Genomic DNA, 11,016 nt, shown 5'->3' with positions numbered 1-11,016 from the left:
TTGCCTGCACTTAAAGGAAAGATACACTTTAAAATACGATAATGTTCAAAAACAATCAACTCCTCATTTTTGGCCAGAACTTGACATAACCTGCACAGTGATTTAAATTTCAAAGTATGATCCAAAAATAGGTATTCATTTCAAGTTAGATGCTTAGCTGCCAGCTAATGTTCGCATGCCAGGTGTGATGTGGTGCGCTCTCTCACAGCCTTATAGTTAAACTTCCAGACTTTGTTCCTCCCATAGTAACAAGGCTGAAATAGCCTGAGATTTAATTTAACATTATGATTCCAAATATCTCTAAATCCCTGACAACGGGGTTGACAAATGAGATGTTCACTTATCAGCTGAAGTGAATGTGTGCTGAATACACCACCTGATGGAGTTTGTTAATGAATACACTGTCCTATTGATGTCACAGTGTGGTCTGTCTATGCAGAATAACTGGTAACACACAATGGCATATCAAATGGCTCACATGGAGCTGTAAAGGCATGCTAATTTAACTAGCAGGCTGCAGATTGGCCTGTTTCACTCTTTTTTGGCTCTATTTTTCATAATAAAGTTAAATTTGTACTCATCAAAATCATTGAAAGGGATCATTTTATGATCCATCATGTGTCTTGTGTTCACACTGTTCTCAAATAGAGGTAATATATAGGCATTAATGTGCTTTAGTTCCAAACAGCCAACCACACAAGCCCAATAATTCAGCTGAAAACTATGTGAAAGTACTTAGACAACTTCTGCCAGAGTGCCCTTGAGCAAGGCTTGCAACCCACAGTTATTCCAGCACAGCTGTGTGAGTGTGTATGTGTAACTGTGTGAATGTGAAGCAGGCCAATCCTGAACAACAGAGTTTCTAACCAGCAAAACCCTCACGAGAATTAAATAAATTCATAGAAAGTCTATGAATGCATGTTACACTCCAGCAGTGACGGTTAATATCGAAATCCAAATGAATGTGAAACGACAAATGAGCTCACGAATCATGAGCAGGAGACTGCAGAAAACTTAAGGAGTTTATTCTGCAGTGTGTTTTTTCTTTTTATCTCACTGAGCTGCCAGCAGGCATTTAACAATGGATTGCTTTGGTGGCTGTTCACCTTGAATGATAAATGGCAACTGGGTAAGGCAACTGACAAATGATGAATGGTAGATAGTGATGAGTAATACCTAAATGTTGCTCTGTTTACATCACATTAGTGCTGTTTCATTCAAATCTGTGACATTATCAAATATACAGAAAACCATATGTGAGGTGAAAAATCACCTCCCATCATTATCAGATCATTTTTCTAAGTCTCAGTCATACTAACAATGTGCTTTGCCTTATGTCTTGGTGGTCACTTAGTCTTCTCTTTTAGTTAAACTTATTTTTCTATAGGTATTTATACATATTTTTTATTGTATGTACTTCATTGCTCCCTAATAAAAGTGTTTTGAAAAAGAAATCAACATTACTCAACAGTTCGCAGTGCCTCTAAAGTGCATCTAAAAGTTATCTATGTTTGTATGTCATCGCTCTTGCATACTCACCAGGAGAATTGTTCCAGATATAAAACTGATACATAAAATGCCAGTTTGCTCATGTGTGGACAGTTTTGCCAGTTTTACCAGGTCAAGAGCAAATGAAGCCATATCAGCCTTAACTGCTGGTAATGCAGAGAGAGTTGCTGGAAACACACAAATCACAGGACCACATGGAGCATTAACGTCCTGCCTGGATGGAAAAACAACATCAGACACCAGCTGACGACAAAGCCATTGTTAGCCAAGTGGGAATCCAAGATGAACAAAAATCATACTAAATACTGACGTATAAATGGAATCAGTAAGTAAACAGTGGAGTAAACAAATGTGATGACACTGGGGTAAAAATGGGTTCCTGTGAAAGTTTTCAGTTCCATAGGAATGACAAATGAGTGCAACAATAAATGATGAGCGAGGATGAGTAAATATCTTGGTGAGGAAATGTATTAACTGCAAGTGAACCATGTCTCATGCATGAATAGGACATGATTTGCACACAAATCCATGAATTCAAAAAGGTATTGAAATTTGGTTTTGCTTAAGAAGTTACACATACAATTTAGTATTATTAAAAAAAAAAAAAGCTATATATTTTCACAGATTAGCTTCAGTTAATGCTTCATGAATGGGTTTGATCTTGATTGGCATCCGTTTCCAAACAGTTGATACTGTCTGTCACACAGACAGTGCAGCAGAAAACTGTCTACTGTATCTTCAAATTATCTTTCAATAGGCAGCTTTGTCAAACTTCTCTGATATAAACCATGGTTAAGTAAGTTTTAGTATAGGTAGATGACTGTATGTGGTTCAGTGGACAGAGAACAGCGATAATACATCCAGAGCCGTTGGCATGATACCTACTGGGCCAATTTATACTCATATAATAGCAGTGACCTGAGAATATATAAAAAAACAAACAAACATCAGAGCTGTAAATCTCCATCCTTTATCAAACATCTCCTGCTAAACATCTTGTAATGTTAAAAAGTTGTGTTTGGATAAACCAGATTTCCCCTGAGTTCTGTTTGTAGAGCATCCAAGGGTCGTTTTTGTGTCAGCACACACTGCAAATAGGAGCTGCGCTCACAAGAAGGACCACTAGGTGGTGCTCTTGGAAAGTGTCAACAATTCGCTGACACAAGAGGATGCAGGAAATCTGAGCCTGTGAAGCAGAGGAGCCTAGAGCAGCTCTGACTGTGGTCAAGAAATAAATGGATCTAGACAAAGCTTTTCTTTGTCATTGTGCTGCATCATGTGGCTGTCTACTCCTCAGTCAGAAACATTACAGCATCCACAGTCTGGTGCAAAAAGGCAAAAAGTTATGGCCAACAAAACCTGTTTTCCCCCTCTGTTTTTAGAAGCAATGTGACAGTGACCTTCAGAGGAATTTCTCTGAAAAGCCTCAAACATCAGATGAAACTCTCCTTTCAGCTGATCAATGGCAGAAGCAATTTAGAGACTGTCTTATCAGACCGCTGATGATATGTGCTCCCACAACACACGTTCAAGGCTTGCGTCTTTGAGAGGAATTGTTCACCTTCAGGAGGAATGCTGAACAGCAACTCATCTGACGTTACACAGTGGGTTTAGAAATTGCCTTTCCTTTGTTTTGATCTCTGAACATGGAACAAGTGTCATTGTTTGGTTACGGTTTATGTTTCCACCCACCTAACTCCAAAATTATCCTATAAATAAATATGCTTCTTAAAATGTCATTAAAAACTTCCAAATTCAGGATCTATATTTCATTTTAAAGTGAAAATTTAAATAATAACTATCATTTACAGTCACATCAAATTAAGCTTTAGTTAAATTCACCGTGTTAATCAGTGTGTATGGTTTTATTTGTTGTTAAAAATGGGTAATGTCAAGAGGAATATCATGCTGCTAATACAGTTTAGTGGGGACGGCAGGCAATTTTGTGGGCAAAAGGTAGGCAGAATAATCTCAACAATGAATTCCTAAATTGAAGATATGGCATTGTTGCTATATTTAACTTCACTGGGCTAAACACCTTATATTTTCACACAATATGAATTCAGGGTGCCACATTGTGTTAACACCTGCATGCTGTCAGTCATCCACAGCAATTTAGTCGTTGGATTATCAGCAAAATTTCAAAAGCTGTAGGGCTCATTTGATAGCTTCAGTGATTCAGAGAACATCATTAAAAGTAGAACCAAGCAGCAAGAAAGGTTCAGTGTAGGTTAACATTTCCCCCTGCGATGTTTTAATCACGGAGGGCACGGCTTCCAGCTGATGATTTTAGGCTCACTATCTCTGTAAGGCTACAGCAAATTCTGATCACAATATGCAAGTTAAAGAGCAATTTTAATACATATTTCAAGCAAGAAAACACCTCAAATTCATCTACTTACAATGGAGAAATGAGGACATTAAGACACACTATCTAATCAGAGGGATTTCCCCACAAAATGTCAGTATGGCACTAGCTGGAGAAACTCACCAGATATTTAAAATAAAAAGGCCGGACAGTATATTTACACTGGTATGGAACGGAGAATTTACATCAATGAATGTGACCCTTCTGTGTTCAATTGCTTCTGTGAGCTTTTGATCATTTACATGTCATAACAACTGCATGTATATTATTCCTATCTCATATGTAGAGAAAAGCCTGAAATCACACATGCTTCAGATTTTCAGTGTTAGAGTTTCTGCTCTAGAGGAGGTTAGGACTCTAAACTACAAATTCTAATGCTAAACAAGCTTACTGTCTTGATATGAGAGCTGCTACACACAGATCTTGAAAAGAAATGTCTTAACCAGTCCCTTCATGGCCTGTCTTCCAGTTGGCACAGTTGGTCCCTGGTGACCTTGATGGTTCAAAGTAGGTGTGGTCTGGTCTGGGGAAACAGCTTCTCTGATTTATCCATCTAGATACCATCTCAGACAGGGAACAGAAGAAGAATGGGGCTTGCCTTTGGTGGATAGCTCAGAGCCTCAGCTGTTTTCTATCCACAACTGGTCATGTATGATGCACAAGTTGAAAGGGGGGCAGATTTGGCAAGTTTTGCTCTCTTGGTCATCGGGTTTCTGTGTATCATCGTTATATATTTAGTGATACAATAAAATGGTAACAGAGAATTGGTAAATGAGAACTAACAAAGAAAAAAACAGAAAAGTAAACTGGAAATGATGGGCAAAACATAAAAAAAAAAAAAAAAAAACTGGTGAGGAAAGATTGTCCTGTAGTGCCACCACCTGCTTCCTCATATGGACTTTCACAGTAAACTCAGTAAGTTTAATGTCGGTCAAAGTGAATGACTGTCAGTTTCCCTGGTAGACTGCGGTCAGGATGTGTCTGTCACACATAGTGTTCACGGTGATTGATGTAGACAAGGTCTGTCCCACTCTGATGACACACCCACCCCGGACAGGACAGCTGCTGAGTACAGTGCTGGGTCCCCTGCTGCGCCGGCCTTGTGGGTACTCTGTCAGCCGGCTCATTCCTGTGCTCTGCCCTGCGAGCCTGCAGACACCAAATGAGGACATTAAAACCCAGTTGTCACTGATATGTGCAGCTTTATATATACTTCATGCTCAACCAGATCAGAAATATCCACTTTGTATGTACATGGAAAAAAAAAAAAAAGCCACTTGGAAAGTAGTGTGAATAATAATAATGTACAGAGTATTTAGGCTCTGTTTCTTTTTTCTGAGAAACTGAGGGTTAGCATCAGTTCAAATTATAATTTACAGACAGCTAACAATTTTTGTAAATAATTTCTAAATACATTTCTAGTTAATTTGTGGTGTTCCACAAGGCTCTGTCCTGGGCCCATTGCTCTTTTCGATAACCATTATAGCTCAAGAAATAACATTTTCAGTAATGGTGTACAATTTCTTTATTTTTCAGATGGCGCACATTTTTACACGTCCATCAAACGCAAAAAACTCTGTGACTACTTTTGTGCTCTCTGTGTTGTGCAAGAATGAACAGATTCTGCAGTTTAAGCACTTGTGCTTGCTTTTTCTTTTACCTCCCAGTATGGGTAAAGTTAAAAAAAGAAGCAGCTTATGAAAGCATGTTGAGAACACCAATTAAAATTTAAACCATACTACATATTAAATGAGTAAGGCGTGGTGTACATATTTTGGCAACAAGTTAGTTGTCATTCATGTTTATCAAACTTATTTGACGCAACATTTCAGTGATTCCCAAAAGCTGGCCATATCTGAATATGCAGCACAGCTCACATCTGCATAAGGGTCATGAATGTCTGAGTATGTGAGTATGTGTGTGTGTGTGTGTGTGTGTGTGTGTGTGTGTGTGTGTGCGTACCTGGCAAAGCCAGGCCACCTGTGAGGCGTGGACACCCAGAGGAATAACCGGGGGTCTCTCAGTGTAGGGAGGGGGTGGTTTGTGTGTTGGAGGAAGGTCGATCCTGCACAGAGACGGCAGTGAGGAGACAGTTTAGTTTTCAAGAACAACCAGATCTCTGAAATTGCCATTTAACTGCAAAGAGTTGAAGAGTTGAAAGTGAATATGATAATTACAGTTGTGGTAATGGTGTCTGCTTTGAACAAAAAGCAATTACACGATACAAGTTAAGTCTTTTTAATTCAAATGGTTCAAACAGGAACAAATAATCTGCCCTGTGATACATTGTGGAACTCAGTTGAATGATTTTGTGCAGAAAATTATCACTTTCAAAAAGGCTGCCATACAGTAATCCTGGTATCAATTCTGTGATACTAATGACATCAGGGTTTAAGTGGTCTGACAAGGAGGATGTATGGGTGATAGAGTCACACACATAATCGTAAACTGGAAGAGTATTGATGCCTGCTCTAAAATCTCTCGCTGTGGGAGTTCTTTGTAGCCATGGAAAGACACTATAGTTAGAGTCATTTTCTCATTTACTGAAATCCCCATTCATTACTCAACTGAAACCCAGATACTGACCCGGGCCATTCATAAAATGATGTCATGAGTGGCATTGATTTTTTGACGTCGTATAGCAGCTAATGGTGCGCCTCTTCCTGACTGGGGATGACAAGCAGTGAGAGATTATTTACAGTTTATGTATTCTCAGTGACCTGCTGTCCCAAATCCACCGGGAAATGGGCTTTCATATCTATGTGATGACAGAGAGGGATGAGTCCTGTGCTCATCCTCTCATCCCACAGGGACATCCAGCCACGGTCACATGTAAGATGGTGAGTTAGTCTTTGCATTGACCACAGACCGAAAGACCACTACCTACTCACCTCTGGACCCAACTACTGGTATTCAAATAATCATACAGTGCAGCCTGAGGAGGTGCGTGCACGTAATTGTTTTCACACAATGACTCTGAAACCCTGCAGTAAGCAAGGAACTCAATTTGAGGCATGCTCAATGAATTTCATGCCGATTTCCCCAAAGAGGGCACTATCATTTAAATTCATGCACAACAAAAGGTGGAAATGTCAAATAGGGTGAAGTTTGTTTTTGCTCAGAGGCTGACTGACTGCTCTCATGAGAGAGATAGAGAGAAAATGGCGATTCAGGGAGAGGGAGGGAGTGACTCAGGGCTGAGTGAGATACTGATATTGTAGTTGACAAAGGGTGCCGTAATGCCACAATCATTTCACTGCTTTATGTGAAGGCTAATTTTGCACAGTGCAAATGTGCAAAGATTTTCTAAATTGATGCAGCATAATTAAAGAAAAACTATATAAACTGGTTGCAGTTGTATCTACCACCACCCAGCACCCAGCACCAGGGGAGTACTTGATGATCTGGGGCAGCACTGCAAACTCAGGTGTGGGGCCCCACTCATTCCCTGCTCTCTCCCCTTTCTGTTCTTATTGTTCTTAACAATCTGACCTACCTGTAAACTGCCAACAAACTCTGAACGTAATCCAATAAACAGACAGTGAATAAATAGTATGATCTGTCTCTCATCTGCCCACAAATGAAAACACATCCTTTTGACATTAGCTGCTGTCTGACTTTGCAGCGCATTGTGCTCCTGGCTGTTTTATATTCAAAAAGTGATAAAAGAAGCATATGTTGATATATTTGGAGTATAATTATTGGATGGCCTAATTTTAAAAAAACAACAACAAAACAACAACAACAAAAAAAAAAACTTATATCTAAGTTATATGACATTGGGAGCCAACACTAATAATTAACAAAATCAGAATAGAACTGGACAAACCCATAAGGTCTCATCCCCATGGATTTGAACCCATAAAAATGGGTGCCATTTAATTTTGTTCTGTCCATTCTAACTACATGTCACAGAGTTTTTCCATGCCACAGCTACTGTAATCCCACAGACTGAGAACAGACAGACACACACACACACACGCACACACTGTTTATGTCAGTCACACAGGACTCTTTGGCAAGAGTGTGACTCAGCTCCTTTTGTAAATAATTGAATGTAAAAGTTAGCTTTCTTTGCGCCAACATTAACACAAACTCCAGTGCAGGTCTACCACAGGAACAGACCCAGCAAAATAGGACGAAGGGCTCACTGCCAAGACAGCAATTACCTGCCACCCCTCAACCTTGTCCCATCACCCCCCCGCCCCTGCGCTGGTGTGTGTCCTGCTGCAGCGCTCTCTCTCTCCACGGGCTCCAAACTCCACACTGACAGGCTTCACTCAACCTCACGAGGTCACACGTCATTAATTAATCAGCCGAGCATGTTCTGCAGCAAATGAATTATTTGTTGGACTCACACTTTGTCGGTGAAAGTCGGTGCCGGGGCCTTGCGAGCCGTGAGGATGACGATGGTGAAGACTGCGATGAGGAAGAGGGAGAGGACTGCACCCATCACAGCTCCTGCCACAGCGATGGAGTTTGACCTCTGCTCCTGAGACTGGTCTGGGACAAAGCAGAGAGGAGTAGAGGAGGCTCAGTATCAAAAACAATCCTAACAGGACAACAGAGTGGCCAAGTGTGTGTTTGTAATGTGCATTTTGAGCTATAACTGGGGTTGTTTTGCTTTGCTTAGTCCAACAGGCTTTGGCGTCCTGCAGGTTTAGACTGTATTCTTCACTAAGAATCACTCACTTGACACCTCAATCTCCCTCCATCCATTTATTTTCCTCCGTCCCCCCCCTCCTCTGTAAGATGTTGCAATGTTTCTGCTGAATTGTCTTTGTTAGACCATATGCTTGTTACGCTCCATGTTGTCCAGAGAGGGGATTAGGATTAATCATGATTAAGATGCATTAAACTCAGAACAGTGGGCTTTGGCCAATCTGCAGCCATTATACAACTCACTGGCGCATGCATAATCCTTTTGGGCCAGGTAGTGTGTTAAACTGTGATTGTGGAAGTATTGAAAGAATTAGAGGACAAAAGGTGAGAAAGAAGGGGGGGAAACAGTAATAAATTGTGTGATGGTCAATTCCAGTTGATTTAGCCAATGAGGTGGAAAAAAAAAATCAATGTACTGAGATGAGAATCTTTGGCAACATTTCAATTATGATGCAGATTAAACAACCGCAGGCTCAATACCACTTCTGTCTTACCTCTCTTGACTATTCTCCCTTCATGTCCTCTAAAAGCAAAGAGCCATTTGGTAACCTTTGATGGCTGTTGAACTCTGACAGCGGCCACGAGTTAAGTGACTTCTTAAAAAATGCAGTTCATCACGCTGTCCACTTTTGTGCCTAATGAAAGAGTTTCGCAGAGGCACTTGACTTGGCAAAAAAGGATTTTTAAGCCCTCTATATATGGAATACCTTCAGAACAGGTGCACTTGACCATGAATACATCAGCATGAAGTGCACACATGCAGTAGATACAGTTTACCATGGTATTAAAAACTGCAAAGCAATTACTCAGCATTGCAGTGGACATGCTACGGTTAGCCAGTCAACTCTGATGTTACATAAAGACTCATTGGTTGTCTTTTTTTTTTTAAATCATAAGGCAATTTTAAAGTTATTGCCATCCTATTTTGTCCCTCTATTTTCCAGAAATCCCAGTCAATTACAGTTTGTGCTTGCAAGAATTATATGTAGTGTCTGCTCCTTGTGCTTGCACAGATATTGGGAAAGAGGATTTAAATATGCTGCTCCCAATACTTTTCACATCTTCTGTCATGTCGATCTTATCAGTGGGTTCACCATTACAAATCTATGCTGCTTTGTTCAAACACATGGAAAATTATTTTAAATGCTGGTGGAGATCCCATGATTTCAAAAGATAGAAGTCCTGTTGAACAACAAGGAAATGAGTGTAAAATAAAATGATGCACAATGTGTCTACTGGAGATGGTTTGTATTTTTAATGGAGCAGCCATAAAACAATGGCATCTTGGGTTGGTATAAACATGATGTAACTTCTATAAAGAGTTCACATTTTTTCAAAAAGGGTGAACTGTCCCGTTATGGGGAAATTCCATGGAAAATCAAGGGGTTAAGCTTGAATACTTGGTTCCCAATAGATTTTTACGTCATTAATAGAGGCCTTTTTATATTGATATTTACTGTACATTGGTGTATTTTGAGAAGTGTGTGATATTTGTGTGTTTGATAGCACTTTATGACTCATGTCGGTTTTTGTCTGAAACTTCATGTGCTACTGCTCATCTTGCCAGGACTTTTTTTTTTTTTTTTTTTTTTTTTTTTTAAATCTCAATAAGACTATCCTGATAAAATAAAGGTTGAATGAAAAAAAAAGAGCACTTATACATCGCAAAAATATTTCACTAATTGTTCAGTGGTTGCTGATAAGCTACTACAGGTCATTCTTCGATAAATACGTTTCATATGTGACATATTTGCATGCATCTTTTCCATTGTGCATATAAAATGCTTTCGTGACTCACTCAGTCCATTTCTATCATTTAAACATTAGTTCCGATCCAGCCTGGAGGGGCTTGGATTAGTGGTTAGTGGTGGATGCGCTGTCCCCAAACTGGAATCTGGCTCAAGTGCAGGGCTCTGTCTCCAATATCTGGCTCCTAATTCAGCGCTTTTAAGAGCAGACACACAGCACGAAGTTCATGTCGATGCTCAGCTAGGTCAGACAAGAGAGGAGCCTTTCATGAAGTAAACACAATACATCTCACCGACCGCAGGAGGAGAAGTGAGGGAGCGAGAGATAGTGAGGCAAACCCCTCCCTGCATCCGAGAACCTCAACAGTGAGGTCAAGGGTTCAGCGGTCAGACTATTGCCCAGACAACAGACCCCCAGTGGAGCAGATGCTGGTGTAATGGGGGTTGGGGGGTCAGACAGATTTAGTGGGGAAGGGCGGTAGGTGGTCTGTTGTCGTTTCTCAGGCATCTGTCTTTTGCAAACCCAGGCGTAGTGCTCTGTTGATGCAAAATATACACTGAAAAATTGCAATACCAGTAGGATGAGATAATCACACTTGTTTCCAATGTAGTTTCACTTGTTTTTTTTCCCCAGAGAACAAGCATAAATATGTTGAAGCAAGGCAGAATAAGGCAGATTAGCCCACTAGTGTTGAGAAAATGACACTTCTGGAGACAAGTGTATTTATT

At 40.2% G+C, this 11,016-nt stretch overlaps 1 protein-coding gene across 1 annotated transcript in view; it reads right to left on the bottom strand.

Annotated features, from left to right (window-relative positions):
• Positions 1-3,845: 3,845 nt before the first annotated feature.
• The window catches only part of nectin3b (nectin cell adhesion molecule 3b), a 39,581-nt gene continuing 32,410 nt past the window's right edge, over positions 3,846-11,016 (bottom strand). Inside the window, exons 6-8 of the mRNA XM_030069660.1 lie at positions 8,236-8,380; positions 5,840-5,942; positions 3,846-5,026 (exon numbers count right to left, since the gene is read on the bottom strand). Coding sequence (XP_029925520.1) covers positions 4,862-5,026; positions 5,840-5,942; positions 8,236-8,380 — 413 coding nt within the window. The 3' untranslated portion in view covers positions 3,846-4,861. The remainder of the gene's footprint in view (positions 5,027-5,839; positions 5,943-8,235; positions 8,381-11,016) is intronic.

The sequence above is a fragment of the Myripristis murdjan genome, chromosome 14, assembly GCF_902150065.1.
Source record: "Myripristis murdjan chromosome 14, fMyrMur1.1, whole genome shotgun sequence".
Lineage (NCBI taxonomy): Eukaryota > Metazoa > Chordata > Actinopteri > Holocentriformes > Holocentridae > Myripristis > Myripristis murdjan.
The sequence above is the reverse complement of the archived record's forward strand: the minus strand, read 5'-3'. Positions and strand labels throughout refer to the sequence as shown.